The sequence below is a fragment of the Apis cerana genome, linkage group LG3 (genome assembly GCF_029169275.1).
Source record: "Apis cerana isolate GH-2021 linkage group LG3, AcerK_1.0, whole genome shotgun sequence".
Taxonomy (NCBI): domain Eukaryota; kingdom Metazoa; phylum Arthropoda; class Insecta; order Hymenoptera; family Apidae; genus Apis; species Apis cerana.
Window position 1 is genome coordinate 4,525,929 of NC_083854.1, and position 16,480 is coordinate 4,542,408.

At 25.8% G+C, this 16,480-nt stretch overlaps 3 protein-coding genes across 8 annotated transcripts in view; 1 reads left to right on the forward strand and 2 right to left on the reverse strand.

Moving 5' to 3' along the window:
• LOC107993844 (protein lin-37 homolog) overlaps positions 1 to 11,696 on the forward strand; it is an 85,961-nt gene extending 74,265 nt beyond the window's left edge. Inside the window, exons 1-7 of one of the 3 annotated variants that reach the window (XM_062072333.1) lie at positions 3,250 to 3,442; positions 8,391 to 8,469; positions 8,571 to 8,709; positions 8,782 to 9,000; positions 9,444 to 9,627; positions 9,735 to 9,883; positions 10,008 to 11,696. In XM_062072333.1, the coding sequence (XP_061928317.1) occupies positions 8,391 to 8,469; positions 8,571 to 8,709; positions 8,782 to 9,000; positions 9,444 to 9,627; positions 9,735 to 9,883; positions 10,008 to 10,029 (792 nt within the window). In that variant the 5' untranslated portion in view covers positions 3,250 to 3,442 and the 3' untranslated portion in view covers positions 10,030 to 11,696. Of the gene's footprint in view, positions 1 to 3,249; positions 3,443 to 8,097; positions 8,288 to 8,390; positions 8,470 to 8,570; positions 8,710 to 8,781; positions 9,001 to 9,443; positions 9,628 to 9,734; positions 9,884 to 10,007 lie in introns of those variants that run through there. The other 2 variants (XM_017050470.3, XM_062072332.1) reach the window with 2 other exon arrangements.
• Positions 5,411 to 7,366, reverse strand: LOC107993843 (multiple inositol polyphosphate phosphatase 1-like). Its single transcript, XM_017050468.3, has 8 exons — positions 7,195 to 7,366; positions 6,803 to 7,113; positions 6,616 to 6,741; positions 6,402 to 6,546; positions 6,224 to 6,324; positions 6,036 to 6,145; positions 5,766 to 5,960; positions 5,411 to 5,671 (listed from the first exon to the last, which is right to left on the reverse strand). Exons 1-8 carry the CDS (start codon positions 7,364 to 7,366, stop codon positions 5,503 to 5,505), a joined length of 1,329 nt encoding a protein of 442 aa, XP_016905957.2. The 3' UTR covers positions 5,411 to 5,502.
• LOC107993896 (ankyrin repeat domain-containing protein 13D) lies at positions 10,357 to 16,182 on the reverse strand. Of its 4 annotated transcripts, none has more exons than XM_017050564.3 (14): positions 15,870 to 16,182; positions 14,944 to 15,079; positions 14,749 to 14,873; positions 14,443 to 14,488; positions 14,221 to 14,364; positions 14,012 to 14,083; positions 13,394 to 13,574; positions 13,099 to 13,324; positions 12,893 to 13,021; positions 12,621 to 12,771; positions 12,380 to 12,541; positions 12,131 to 12,231; positions 11,930 to 12,018; positions 10,357 to 11,542 (listed from the first exon to the last, which is right to left on the reverse strand). In XM_017050564.3, exons 1-14 carry the CDS (start codon positions 15,966 to 15,968, stop codon positions 11,305 to 11,307), a joined length of 1,899 nt encoding a protein of 632 aa, XP_016906053.1. In that variant the 5' UTR covers positions 15,969 to 16,182; the 3' UTR covers positions 10,357 to 11,304. The 4 variants fall into 4 exon arrangements, with proteins under 4 accessions (XP_016906053.1, XP_016906052.1, XP_016906056.1 ...); XM_017050563.3 differs by having other exon boundaries at positions 12,131 to 12,234; XM_017050567.3 differs by lacking the exon at positions 14,012 to 14,083 and having other exon boundaries at positions 15,870 to 16,181.
• Between the last annotated feature and the right edge of the window lie 298 nt (positions 16,183 to 16,480).

The window sequence follows — 16,480 nt, forward strand, 5'->3', positions numbered from 1 at the left end:
CGTTCTTTTTTAATCATATTCACTAATAAAATCGTCGAGTTACCATTCAGAGCCGAATTCAAATTTCAAACACGCTCGATCTTGTAATTAAAATAATAAAAATAATAATAATAGATCGATCTTCGTGCGTTTATTAAGGGGGATTAATCAAGTTTGCTCGAATGTAAGCAAATTTGCATACAATGTTCGTCGAAGACGTTCGAGGGAAGCTATCGACTCCTCAGATTCATAATGCATCGCACGTGCATCGAGTCAATCCGATTACACGGCTGAACGGAGTTAAACACGCTCCCCAACCCCGCGTCTAGGATGACGTTTACGCATGGTCGCCCCCTCCCTCCTCCCCCTCTTCCTCCCCGGCTTATGGGTATATTCTGTCTCGACTATATTCCCTCTCTCTTGTTTCTTTTCGCTAATCCTCCAATCTGGTTAGTTACTCCGATACCCTTCCAATTTTTACCGATCGAGCCTGTAATACCTTGCCGATCGAGCAACTTGTTACGTGGGGAAATTGCGTTACTTGGGGAAATTTATGCATACTCCTTATTCGAGGCTCGGCATACTAAAAAAGTATGCCTTATATTTATAAGGGAAGCCGTATTATGGATCAATTTTAAAAAAAATGATCCAAGTTGATACAACGCGAATTATATCGCGAGAGTAACAATGCGAATCTTGTTTTTAAACGGGAATTAAAAGAACAAGGATTAGATTCTTGACCCCTATTTTCATTATAAACTTATAACGAATATTTTCTAAAAGGGGAGTGTCGAGGCATCGATCGAAAATATACTTAATGAAGGGAAAATTATTAATTAAATTGTAATTAAATTCTACGAACAATGATCGATTTTGAAGATAACAAAAAACGGTCTCGAACATGATAAAAAGTATATAAAGATATATATATATATATATATAATTCTCGTTTTCCATGACGGGTTGCACGAGAGGGTTAAGACACGCATACAAGGGGTGCGTGAGAATTCAACGATCGTCATTACATTTAATTATCGCAGGGACGGTTGCGTTTAACCATTAACAATGGCCGAGATGGTAGAATGCCAACGCAGTGTGAAAACGCAGCCCGTCGTTTTCACGATTTCCACCGTGATTTTCGCGGCGCTGCGATCGCTTTAATGATCTCTCACGGTGCGCCATTAACAAAGCGTTCTGAAGGGTCGGCTTCCTAGATGAACCAACGTTCCTGATGGCACCTCCTCCTCCTCCTCCTCCCCTGTCCCGTGACACGTCGTACACGAGGCCTTTTCAACGCACCAACCCTCCACAAATTCACCCTCTCGTTCTTATCACACGCGTACATGATTATGCATGGCCGATGGTGAAAGGCAGGTGTTGTGTATGGTTTCCTCCATGTTATGAAGTCGTTGATCTTGTTCAGTCAACTTTGTTAACAACGTTGGATACTGATAACGTGATAATGATTCTTGGTATCTATAATTTTTTGAACTACTTTAATTTATTATTGGATTTTTATTCGTCTTAATCATGTTTTTTAATCATTTCCATTATTTTTATTTTCCTCGTTAATTAATTTTATTCTAATTTTATCTGTCCATTATCGTTTTTCTATCTAATTATATACGATTACTTTCGTTAATCAATTCCATTAACGAGAGATAAGTATATTGAGAATCTTAGGAATTATTTATGCAACCCGATGTATCCATAATCGATCTTAAATTTTACAAAGAAAAGGGAGATGGAATTCTTCGCGTCACATTAACGATGTCGGTTAACGTAGAACGCGCGTCACGCTTTGGTATACAGAGTTTAGCAATGCGTCGCTCTGCAACGTAGCAACATCGAACATTAAACTGCAGTGTGCGCGAGCCGGTTCATCCTGCCTCTAGTTTATCGTTGCAGGATTTCCTCCTTTCGTCGTTTGCCCGCCGCAGCCTAATGGGGAACATTTACTTCGAAGGGTTGAACCACCTCAGAGCCGACGTTCAGCCATTTTCGTGGAGGATAAATTCCACGAAAGATCAATACTCGAACGAATGTTGGCTTATTTAATTGTATCCTAGTGAACGATGAACGTGCACTAGTTGCAAGATTAGGTTGCTCCATTTTAAGGAAAATTATATTGCAAAAATTAAAACTTGGAGAATAATTGAGAAAATTATCAATTATTAGAAATTCAATGTTCGATATATATATATATATATTGATTTAATTAAATACTGTTCTATATCTACATGTATATATTTAATTTTTCACAATATCTAATTTCCTTTCTTACATGTAGTCCATATTTATAATTATTCGTATCAATTAAACGAGATCGTATATTTCAGAGTAACCATATCGAACGAATGAAAAGCGAAAAAATAATATAATCGTTCGTTATATTTCTTATTATACCTCCAATCACGTCTGTCTTTCAAACATATTCGCCCAAGGAAAATCTGCGAAAATTTCGAAAAGTGTATCCCATGAGTCGATTCTATTGAAAAATAACGTATACATACACATAACGCGAAACATTCGATACGTCAACACTTACCTATCGTTCAAGGCGAGCCTTCAGGCGACCCGGAAATATTCCCTGGAAAAATTCAACCGCAAATGCCCACCCACGACTTTCCCCGTTTAACAGGTAACTACCGAAGGGAGCGGTCCGCTGCGTTGGAAGTGAATCTTTTAGCTTGTCGAATGCAAAATCGTCGCCAGACAGCTGCCCCTGGAGCTCCTTCCAATATATTTCATTCTTATCTACACTTCATCGTGAAGGTCTCTTTTTCCCCTAGCTCTTCTAGGGATGGACTTTGAGCACCGCTATCTTTAATGCCATGTGTACACGCACACAAACACACATACGGTTTCGTTTTAATCCGGCATGAAAAATACCTGGAAAAAATACGAAAAATGTTAAATTACGGGATAATTATTTGTTCATTTATAAGTATTTTTGTATATTTATTTTATATTGCACGAATATACATAATAATGTGTAGAATGTAGCTTTTGATCTTCGAAATGTAAATGTAGAAATTATTATTTATTATCCCGTTTCTATAATTTTGTTGATCCGAGAATTTCCATCCGAGAGTTTCCAAACATTCTCATCGTTAAGAAAAAAATCAATAACTTTACGATCATTATTCTTAAAATATTATTATATCCCGTATCGTTTTTTAAATGAATAGCGTTATGAATAAAATATCCATAAAAATAAGAAAAGCATATATTATTCTAATATATAACAATGTCCAACAGCATATTACAGGAATATTATCCAAGGAAATAAACGAAGAAAAAAGGATCAAGAACAACGAGATAATTCCAACTTCCAGTATCCTCTTACAACCAACTTCCGTTTCTCCATGAAACCCGATCGGCGCCGGTTACTTATAACACCGGAAAAACGCTAATCCCGAGACAGAGAGCATCCGGTTAACGAGGCAACGCCTAGCCAGAGGTAAATTGAAAATAGACGCAGTGATGCGAATTATTATATATAATCCAAGGAAACCAAGAAAAATATTATAATTTCGTTGAATTATTAATTTTTCGAGAAATATCAATTTTATGTGTGGACAGTATAACAATTGACCGATATCATATCATCTTACCTTTACACTTATCATCGATTAGAACGTGGCGTAAATTCGTAAATTGATACAAACAAGATCAAATAGAAAAATCGCACAGTATCCAATGGGAGAAAGGATTATAACATATATCCATTTCTTCTTAATTTTTTCGTCAAAAGTAATAGAAAAAAACAAAGTATGTGGCAAATATAAATGAAGATATTTTAAGGTATATAAAAAGAAATTCAATGGCAAATCTATGATTTGCGACTGGCCCTTCGGGTATTTCCGTCAAAATAAATTGTTGTTCTCTTTCGAGAATTCGAGGAGGATGCACCGCGTGTGAATCCACGAATGCCCCAAACAATATCGTTAGTACCTTCGAGAACTCTGAAATCTCTCTCTCTCTCTCTCTCTCTCTCTCTTTCTCTCTCTCTTTCCTCCAGTTCCACCATCTCGCTCCGACCATGTCCAACATTTAAATTTATGGCACGTCGCGCATTTATATGCCCACACCCTCCATAAATTTGACTTTACGCGCATGTAAGTGGCTCCACTTTTGTTCATAGATTCCTACGACTGTCAGATTTATACTCGCGTACGATTCGTGCCACGATTCGATGCCCGAGACATGATAAGGGCGGGCATTCGAAGGGGAAGGATACTGTTTTGTTATCGGCTAATAAAACTGCCGAATTGCCGAATAATTATACCGTGATATTGAGAATTTGAGTGTATAAGATTTTTACTCATTCTCTATTATTTATTGTATATTTTATTCGATTGATATGCCAGTAGTGCGGAAAAAATTCTCGAAAATCTGGATTTCGAAAATAACGATAGGATATGTATATATATATATACGTTCAGATAAATATCGATAGATGTAATTAAATTTGATGAATTAATATATGATGCAATAATATATTCATTTAATAATATAATATTGATCATCGATCAATTCAATATCATAATTACATACATCAAAATTAAAATTAAAAATTAACAAATATAGATAGTATCATTAATTCATTAGAATTTTCAACTATATGTAAATAAAACCTATAATATAATATTACATTGCATAATCAATTGTAATCAATACATCGTTATAGATTGAATTAATTTTTATATTTTATATTAAATATAACAAATATTTGAGTCTGTGTTATATTGATACTGATTATAAATACTTCCTATTAATAAAAAATTTTTATTTTTAAAAATAAAATAATTATATTGTAAATATGATGTAGAACAAGCAAGTAGATATTCGAATATCTCTATGATATCAAACAAGGATAATAGATGGTAAGAGAAGGACAGAGATAGGATAAAAATATGGAAATCAACGCCATCTTCAGAGTGTCGCAAATGAAATTAATGAAGGGAAAGAAAAAATAATAGAAGAAGGATAAAAATAGAATAAGAATTGAAAATCAACGCCATCTTTTGAATATAAAATAAACATTTCTTACAAAAAGCACTCAAGAGATGGCGCTAATTCTCAATTCTTTTCTATCTTATTCTATTTTTAAAAAAAGAGATCTTTTTAGTATTCAATAGATAGCGTTATTAATCTTTTATTTTTTTCTTACTATTTGCTTATCTTACATTATTTTAATCTCAAAGATATTCAGAAGTGGCGCTAATTTTACAAATTTTACTCTATTTTTATTTTTTATTCTCTTTGATTACGATTTTCATTTAACAATTCATTAAAATTTCGATTTGGATTTATTAAGTTTTTTAAGAAAATAATTACAAGATTTTCTGACGAGACAATAATGAATATAAATAAATAAAAATACAATTTCATGAAATGTAATGAATTTTTTTGTAAAGTAAAAAAATAATGAATTCACTCATTTTATTTTGTTTCAATATAATGAACTATAAAAACATGTAATATAATATAATTTTTAAAATTAAACTCTGTATTATTTTATGATGATTCCTTCATTGAACACATTTTTTCAAATTGACACTCTTCTTCTTGGTCAGGATAAAGTGCTTTCATAGTAGACAATGAACATGGTATATTTATAGGACATCCTGGTAAATATAATGGTCTTTCCTGATGCATAAAAAGAACACTGGAAATTCCAGAACAACTAAAATCAAAAAAATTACAATATTATATACAATTAATACAATATTATAATTACTTAAATTATATATATATATATAATATAAGTAAATAATTACTTATATAAAATGAATGCAATATTAGATGCAAAAGTATCAATAATTCCAGTTCTCCAAGCTCTATCGTCAGCATATAATGGAAATAAATCGTGTGTTAAATGTTGGTCATCTTTTGCAACTCCTAATAAAGTTAGCAACTTTAAAATAGTGCCTGAATGAGTAAAATACGCCGATACCAACAACTCTTCATCTGATCTATAAATTGAAAATAAAATTTTAATAATACATTTAACATAAATATTTCAATTTTCAGAGAAAATTTATTCTTACGCAAAAAAGTTAAAAACATCTCTCAAAGCAGGACATGCTTGCTCATAAGATAATTTATAGCCATATCCATCATTCCAATAATATTCCAAATCATCAGCAAATTCAAGTATCTAATAAAATATCAATTAATAATTAAAATTAACAAATTCAATAAATTTAATAAATTTAAATCAAATTTAAAAATATACCTTAAAGTCATGCAATGAAAATACTTTACACCATGGTGATTCAAACTTTTTATTCCATGCTGTTTCAAATCCACACATCAAATACATTAAATATATATTTTCTGAAATATAAATATTTTTTTTTTATGATATATTTTTTTTTCATGTTTTGAAATTAATTGCAATATATTCGATATACCATGATTAATTTGATAACCAATACGTTTAGAAACATCATCTAACATTTTCTTATAAATTTCACTTTTCAAAAATTTATCTTTTTCTACGCGCGAGTTTGGGTTTTTGTCAATTTCAGAACGCCAACGTTCGCAACGTTTATAAAACTAGAAACTTAAAAAATCATCATATAATAAAAAATCATATAATTATTAAATTACATAATTATAAATTACTCTTAATATAGGATCCTTATGTTCTGCTTTTGGATATTGAACTTGATGACTATTGTATCTTCCAAATAGACCAATAACAAAATTTTTAGCACTTTCTTCTGTGCGTTGAGTAGCAGTGTATTTAAACTAAAATTAATTCTTAATTAAGAAAATATATTAAAAATAAAAAATATATATTATTATTTACCTTATAAGTTTGATTATTATATATTTCTGGCATAAGATCAGAAAATCTGGATTGATATCTTTCTCCAATATCGATCATTTCATTTTCACCTTCTTCTGTTAATTTCATAATATTATCTTCGCTAAAACTAATTTTCCATTCTTTAAATAAAACTGCTTCCTCTTTTGTAAATTTTGTTTTGTTTTCTTTATAGTTGTCTAGAATAATTTTTTTTAATTTTGGCAATTTCTCAATCATAGATGATGCATATTTTTTACCAGGATATCTTGTACCATGTCTTAAAAGCAACCATATTTTTTTTGAAATACAACCTAAAGTTTAATTTTGATAAAAGTTTGTTATTAATAGAATAAAAAAAAGATAATACTTTGATTTTATTCAATTAATATTACCTGAATATTCAAGAGGAGAATCATTATAATTTGATATAAATCTATATGGTGTCTTTGTTCCTAGTTTACATCTATAATCTTTATTATGCAAAACACAATTATGTGTAAATGTGAATATTATATTTATTGCATTAATAATTAAAAGTATTTGAATATTTAATAGCCACTGCATCTTTTTATTTGTTTCCAACAATCTAAAACATATTATATATACATAAAAATTATATTCAATTTAAAATATTCAATACTATTGAAAAATTAAATTTCTACATATTAAAAATTCTTTTTTTAAAAATTTATTTTAAAAAAATAATCAACTTATATAAATTTAAATTGATTATTTAAAATGATTTAACTTTCAAATTCTAAAAATATACAATTATTCCTATTATTTGTTATTTATATTTTTTTAACATATATTTATATAAAACAATAAACTCAATTAAAATCATATAATTTTTATTTTTTGTTGCAATATAATTTTGTAAATCTTTTTTAAAATTTAAACAAATTTAAAACTTATTATAAAAATATATAATATATAGTATAACCAAACTAAAATGATAATTAAAATAAAAATATAAAATGTAAAGGATAAAATTATAAAAAATTTGAAAATTAAAATATATTAATGATATTATTAATACAAATATATCAACTATATTGGATTAATTGATAATAAAATATACTTTACCTCTGAAAAAGAAATCATCGAGTTCGTTAAATGTATAAAATTACTGGAGATCATTTGATTTGTGTTTTTATAATAATTATTAATTCCTAATTAATATAATGTAACTTCTATTCAAAAAAATTGAAAATAAAAAATAAAATTAAAGATATAATAAAAATTACTTAATTTTCATTAATATAAAAAAAAAATTATATATTTAAATTGTACTTAATATTCTAACCTCATTTTTTCAAATTCTCAATGATATATATATATACATATATATATTAATAAATAAATAAATAAGTAATTAAGTAATTTATCGTATTTTTCTTTGATAATAATAATTATATATAATTTTTATCTCCAAAAGAAATATGATTTATATTATTTAATATACAAATAAATTCAACGTGAAAGGTTTGTAATAAAATAATATATGATACTATAAAAATTATAAAAGTTATTATTAAATATTAAAAATTTATATATATATAAATATGCTAATTGTTTTATAATTTAGATGGGAAAAAAAAGAAACAATCAATCACCATCTGTACCAATACCCGGTCGTGTAAAGGTAGAAATAAAAGATGAATTAGGTAATAAAAACTTATTCATATTTCATAATTTCATTAGTAATAAATAGAATATTACATCAATATGTATAATAATTAATAATAAAGTATATTTTATTCTATAGGAGATAGTGATGTACTTGTAGCAAGAGATCGTTTAAAAGGAGCTCTCAGAGAGTTATTGCAACATAGTGATACAGGATCATCAGCAGATTCAAGTGAAGAGAGTTCTACACAAGATTATAAACATCAAATTAAAAAAATGTAATTCTTTTAATATGCATAATTTCTTTTATATATTTATTATAAATCATTAAATAATAAATTTTTATGCAGTGATAACATATATAGAACAAAATCAATGGGTTTTCAACAACCACGTAAAGTAAGACGTCGTAGACAAGTGCAAATGGATACTGCATTTCATCATACTTATGTAATGAAATTATTTGATAGAAGTGTTGATTTAGCACAGTTTCAAGAAGATACACCACTTTATCCTATATGTAGAGCATGGATGGCAAATCAACCAAGAAATCCTAATCTTGTTCCAAAGTGAGTAATAAAAAATAATGAAAAAATTATTAATATTCAATTTTAATATTGTTTCATATATGTTAATCCTGTAATGGCATATAAAAATTTTTGATTACCTTAGTAAGTAACTAATTTTTATTATTATATTGCAAAATAATTAACAATATAAAAATTACAAATATAATTTTTATTTGAACATTTAATATATCTTAAAGATAAATATTTATAATGAATTTTTAAAAAATTTTTTACATAATATAAACTATTGTGTTGTCTATATGTATTTAATAGAAAGAATATGCCAATGCAAAGTTAATGCTAATTTTAACATAATTATAAATATTAATTATTCATGATGTTATACAAAAAAATTATTTTAATGATTTATTATATATATTTTATTATATTATATTAACATAAAAAAAATAATATGAAAAAAAATTGTATATTTTTTTGTTTAGAATACGTAGTCCAAGTCCAGAGATATTAAATGAAGTTAATATAAGTAATAATATATTAGATAGTAATGGAGAAGTTCGTGATGTTTATTATTTACCACCTCCATTACCTTGTGAAGAAGCTATACCTAAAAATCGTATACCCTCACCAATAATTAGAGAAAAAGAGGAATTGAATTTAGATTATGTAAGATATTTATGTTGATAAATCTTCTTATTTTGTCTATTTTTATAAGATGATTTAACCAATACATCATAAATTTGTAAATATTGTAAATACATAATATATTCCAGGACGGACAAACTCTAAAATCACGAGAAATGTTATTAAGAGAACACAGAGTACATTGGAATGCTGTGCGCAAAAAATGGTATCAACAAGCATATAAGAATGAACAACGTTTCACACAAAGTGCAAATATATTAAATACTATATTTAAGAGGTACATATTAAATATTTTCAAATTATTTGAACGAATATAAATAACATAAAAATATTGTTCAAATGATATTTTATACTATGAAATGTAATTATAATTATAAAAACATTATTTCTTTTTCTTTCAGGGCACAATCAGAATTTGAATGAATTATTATCTGACAAATTAATTACTATCATCTATTAGTAATAAATATAATTTTTGCTTATGTTATATAAATATTTTTTTTCACACTTTTTCTACATATTTTATTTTGTACACATACTTATATTTGTTATATACTACTTGTAGAAATATACCTTTTTATTACAATATTAATAATATACTACAATTACATTTCATTATGACCAATTATTTAATTTATAAAAAAGATTCTGTTTTAAGTAATAATTCAATTTTGAAATAGAAATTTTTACAGATATGTAGTTATTACATTTGTCTCTTGATAAATTATTGGTATACTAATAACAAATTAATTAATAATTTTTTTTTTTTATTTCATACACATAATTTGTACTAAACATTCCAACAAAATTATTTATCTACAATGCATAAACTACAAGAAATAAATAATATATTTTCGTTATATTGCTATTTTTAATAAATTGAAATGCTACTTACAATTATTTTATCACGGGTATAAAAAGGAACTTGGAATAGTTTTAATTGCCTGAACGTTAAGAGGCAGTTTTGTTAGTATATTATTCGATAAAATATTAATTTGGTATATATCCCTAAATTTTGATACTAGAAATTTTTGAAAATTCGAATCTAATTATTAGGAAAAAGGATAAAACAGATAATCATCGAAGACTTGAGAATTACAAGCTTTTTATTTGAAATATTGACAGTCGTAACTTACAATACTTTCAATAAGAATTTATCTCTATTTATTTAATATCATTTAATTCGAATATAATTTGGAGAGCCAGAAATATTCTGATCTTTCTGTTAGAGCAATTGTAATTTTCAAGACTTCTGAGTATTATGCATAATATACCATGTATTCCTCCATACTATTCAATTTTTTAATTCATATAAAATGTAGCTAAGAAATAAATAACATAATTTAAATTATTTACTTTCATAGTTAATGTTATATTATCTCCACCGTTCGATTTATATATATATATTACGTATGTACGTACGTACGTATGTAATGTATGTATATATTTATGTATATATATATGTATTCATAAACACATATACATACATACATACATATATACATATTATATATATATATATATTTTTTTTTAACTATTTATATATATTATAACAAATGACTGTTGTAAACAACAGGTTTATTTAATGCGTCTTATGAATTGTAAGAAATGATTTCGCGTTTAATAGCCATGCTTTTGGAAGATTTCACGTAGTCGTGGAAGTATAATGTGATCAAATTTGCTATGACTATTGCACATTCATTTGTCTGTGAGAGATAATTCCAACACTTGTCGAAACGTTTCTTCTTCTAATAATCGACGCTGTTCTTCTTCTAACTGTTGTAATTCCGAAAGTCTTAACGCCAGTCTTAATTGTTCCGCTGTATCTTCGAGCGAGTCACTGTTTTCTAAATCATTTGTTTTATCCGTGTTATTTTGACCGCTCGCACATCCAGCAGTACTATCTTGACAAAGCGCCAAACTTGCCTGTATAGCTCTGTTTTACATATGAGAGAAAAAGAAAGGATAAAAATTATTTATTAAAAAAAAAATTTTCTGATAATAATATTCTATAGGTACATTAATATGTACTAAAAAAATATGTAATATATGTAATAATGTAATAAAAAAAAATAAAATATCAAAATAAATTGGATTTTTTTTTTAATATCTGCTACAATTCCTTGAATTTTCTGTAAAAATATTTACATATATATATATTGTTAATTTATTATGCATCTAATATTTATAGCAATCCATCACCCACCTTTCTGAATTTTAATTGTTGAGCAAGAACACATGCAAAATAAAATTTTAGAACTTTTAAAATAAAAGAAAAATATCTAAAATAATATTCATAATAATAAACGACATATTTTCATACCTTTGTAGCTGCCTTTCTTCTTCAGTAGTCATATTAGGCGTAGTAGGTCGTGATGGTTTCTGCGCTCTTAAGGCTTCCCATATATCAACCTTAATAAATGATATTAAATTATAAGAATTTATTTTTTATTAAGAATTTATTTTTATTAAGAAAAAATTTTTTAATGAAATATAAAAATATAAAAATTTTAAATATTTCTACCTCATCACGTTCACTTCCAACTTCTAATAAACTTTGTTGAATAGCAAATTGTAATAGATCATCCTCTTCTTCCATACTAAATTGTGTTCGAACTTCAGCACCTGCTAAATAAATAATTACAATTATATTAATGTTGTAACAGTAAAAGAATTTTGTCAAATGAATAAGTACATTTAAGAATAAAATAATAAAAATTTAAATTATGAATACTTTTATTTAATGTTTAATTTGTATAAATATTGAACTTACCTAGTTTTACATATCCCATTGGCGCTTCAAAACAAATATCATCAACTAAACAAGTCATTCTATTAGTTTCTTGTAAATGTCCTACATGAGCCACTTCTTGGTCCATACCAAAAATATTCCCGAATGTTATCCTTGCATTTAATATATGAAATAAAGGAATTTCTATAAAAAAAATTCGAATACTTAAAAATTATAATTTATATTAAAAAGAATAAATAAATAAAAACAATTTAAAGCTAACCAATTTTAACAGGAAATCCAGCTGGTAGTTGCATTTGGATAAAATCCTTTAGTTTTGCAAAATGTGAACTAGATATTGCCATAAGATCAACAATTGGCATAATTTGTTCTTGAAGGCTTAATGGATACTGTTCACTAAGCCATAAAGTTGCCTATTGTTTTATATTTGATTATATTCATTATATATACAAACATAACTAGATTTAGATTTAGATTTTTTTAGATATTGCTAATAATGTTTTTTTATATATATATATGTATATATATATATACCTTAAATTTTTGAATTTTTGTATTAACTTCTTTTGGTCTACCTATATCTCTTCCATTTAAATCAACATCTGGATCAAAATATTCTTCAGCTGTTATATTAGAAGGATTTCCAATATTATTATATTCTTCCTAAAAACGAATGATAAATGAATTTCATTGTTATTGCACATTATATAGAAAAGAAATATATAAGAAAAAAAAATTACACTAGTAGTTGCGCTATTACTGTTCTCTTGCTGCTGTTCAGCCATACCAAGAAATGATTGAAGAGGTGTACGAGGTGCACGAGCTCGTGCCTTATCAGGTTCAGATAAATGTTCTAATCGAGTTTTTGTTATTAATTCTACATTACATGCACTAAACACTTTACACTCATGTCCATTAACTACTTCACTTTTATCAGAGCGCCATCCCCATAAACCAGCTTTATTACTAATTAAACATAAATAATTATTAATAAATATATATATACTAATGGAAATGATAAAGAAAAACAATTACCGTTCAAAACTAATTTTATCTGTATCTATATATGTAGTAACTATTGGATTTGTAAGTCGAGCTAGTACTCCTTCTTCAGAGGGTTCCATTAATTGCATATCATCAATATCTACGAGTTTAATATGCTCAACATATACTTTTCTTGTTTTGTGATCTACTTCCATCATTGTTGCTCCATCATCTGTATAAATAAATTTAATTATTATTAAAAATATATATTTAAAAAAATTTATTCAAATAAAGTTTTCTACTTAAATTTAAAATTTTTTACTGTTAATTACAACAATTTTAATCAAAACTTTTCAAATTTATTATATTAATCATTATTATATTAAATTACTCATAAAAAACATACAGATATAAATAACATTAATAATAATTATTTTTACTACAATATCTATATTACACTTACCATTTAAAGTTTCAATTTATTATATCAGCTTTTTAAAAAATAATAAAAGTAATAAAATTACAAGAAAATTATAAGAAATAGAAATATATAAATAAATATGTATATAAGAAATAGAAAATTTTCCTATTTTACAGAGATGTTTTATTATATTTTTATATTTTCTATGATTCTGCATATGAATTTAATTTTAAAAATAATTCTGTCACCTGACTCTTGTCCAACCATACTGAACACATAACTCCGTTCACATCTAATTGCCACAGGTACATGTGATGCAGCTTGCATTTAATATATACAATTAAAGAATAAATAAAAAATTCTACTATTAATATAAAAGAAAAAGACACAAAAAAACCTGAAGATTAAAATAAATTTATATTAATGTTCATGCAAAGAATTATATTCAATTACTCACTTTGTCCTTTAAAAACATAACTACGATTTCCACGTTGCCATTTTGTATGATCAAATCCTAATAAAGTTGTATCAATTCGCACATTACTGCCTTGTTTATATACTTTATAAGTATCACTAGGACATATTCTAGAGGCAAGAGGAACTAATAATAAATAAAATATTAATTTAATTTAATATTTATAATTAAAGACAATGAAAAAGTTATAAAATCTATAATTACCCCAACTAGTAAATTCCCATTTCATTTCTACATAAAAATCAGGAGCCTGAAAAAATATTTTTTTAATTTATAGATATTATAAATACTTATAGATATAAAATTTTTATTAACCAGGGAAATGTTTCACAAATATTTTTGAATTTTTGATTTGTATTATTGATATGAATTTTTATAATTTGTATTTCATATTATCTTATTTAAAAAATCAAAAGAAAAAATTCTATTCATGAACATTTGTTTAATGGAAATGCTAGCTAAAAAATTTTCACTATGCTCATAAATATTTGTATACATATTTTAACTCACTTGTTTAAGTTTATGAAGCAATTCTGGAATACCAGCTACCCGATTACAATATCTTTGATAATCCCTATGTGCTAACACCATTTGTATTAATTCAGGATTTCCAGTACCAACTGCCTCTTGTACCACTATAATAATAATAAAATTATAATATTAATTAATTTGATATTTTATCAAATAAAATTATATGATTAATACCAGTCCATCCTTGAGTATTCTCTGTATTAACATTAGCTTCATGTTGCAATAATACTCCAACAGATTCAATGTGACCCAAAGTCACAGCTAACATCAATGGTGTTCTTCCTCTATTATCAAGTTTTTCAATATTATGCTATAGAAAATAAAATATTACTTTCTTAATATGCAATAATATAAATAAAATATTATTAAAATATTTGTATTGTATAATTATATTGTATTTGAATTTTAAGAAATATATATATGAATTAATATTAAAAAACATTTTTAATGTTTATTTTTCCTTATTTTCCTATTTTTCCTTATTTTTTTTCTCAATTATAAATGATATTAAGTACTATCAATATTAATAATTAACATAGTAGATCTCTTATAAGCTTTATCAAATTCATCAATGATATATTGAACATATAATATCAAAAGTTTCAAGTTGATGAACATTTATGGTTTCTACTCATGCAAGGCTTCATTCATCAGATTCTGACAGTATCAAATGATTTTCTTAAATCAATAATAATAATATATAATTAATTTCCATAATTTAAAAATCAATGATTTATTTATTATATAATGTTAATATTAATATCAAACATATAATTTTAAAAAAAATTAAATTTATATTTTATATACTAACAATATACAACTTTTTTAATAAAGATATTTTTATCACGTGTATATGTATATCTTTCTTTATTGTAATTACAAACTATAGTAATGTCTAACATAAAATATAAATTGTCATCTGTCATATATATATATATATATATATATATATACATATATTTTATAGAAAAAAAAACAATTGATAAATATTGTCAATTCGTATATTTTTATTGTCACCATTAGTTTAATCACAGGTATAGTTTACTTAGTAATCGACACTTCTTTTTTTTTCCTAATTTTTTTTTTTTTTTTTTACCAACCAGCTTTGTAGATAATTCCTCTTCGAGTTCTACATAATTGTTATTCCATATAAGCCAATGCAGCGGATAATTTTTTTGTATTGTGTCTATATTCACCATTTCTATAAAGTCTCGTTAATGTTAACATACAACACCAACAATTATTGTAAGTTCCACAACTTGAAGGCACAACATAAAATTTCGTCTAACAAATACATGACACTGAAAAGAATAAGCAACGAATGATTTTGATCATTCATTGAAACGACAAGAAAGCTAGATAAGAAACCGCGATTATCATATTGAATGCACCAAGCCAACGAAAAAATGTTGCAAGTGGCGCTTATATATAGTTTTATTATATATATATATACACACACGCACATATACACTCACGTGTATATATATATATATATATATATATATCAAATAAACGTTTCCAAACTAATATATTTTAGCTTTATTTTGAAACAGCCTTAAATGCATTCAATACATATTTCTTATTCAGAAATAAAATTATTTTTTATTATAATACATATAATTTAAATAAAATTAATAAAATTATTAATTCCTCCATTAAAAATTTTTTAATACTTAAAGAAGAAAAATAATATATTTTAGAATGACAAATA

Excerpts from the sequence above, each read along its gene's own strand:
- LOC107993843 (XM_017050468.3), bottom strand. The coding sequence starts at position 7,366 with ATGCAGTGGCTATTAAATATTCAAATACTTTTAATTATTAATGCAATA. Across the intron at positions 7,114-7,194 it reads TTCTCCTCTTGAATATTCAG|GTTGTATTTCAAAAAAAATA; the intron begins GTAATATTAATT and ends ATTAAACTTTAG. Across the intron at positions 6,146-6,223 it reads TTTCATTGCATGACTTTAAG|ATACTTGAATTTGCTGATGA; the intron begins GTATATTTTTAA and ends ATATTTTATTAG.
- LOC107993896 (XM_017050563.3), bottom strand. The coding sequence starts at position 15,968 with ATGGTGAATATAGACACAATACAAAAAAATTATCCGCTGCATTGGCTT. Across the intron at positions 14,874-14,943 it reads GAATACTCAAGGATGGACTG|TGGTACAAGAGGCAGTTGGT; the intron begins GTATTAATCATA and ends TTATTATTATAG. Across the intron at positions 13,575-14,011 it reads TATGGTTGGACAAGAGTCAG|ATGATGGAGCAACAATGATG; the intron begins GTGACAGAATTA and ends TTATTTATACAG.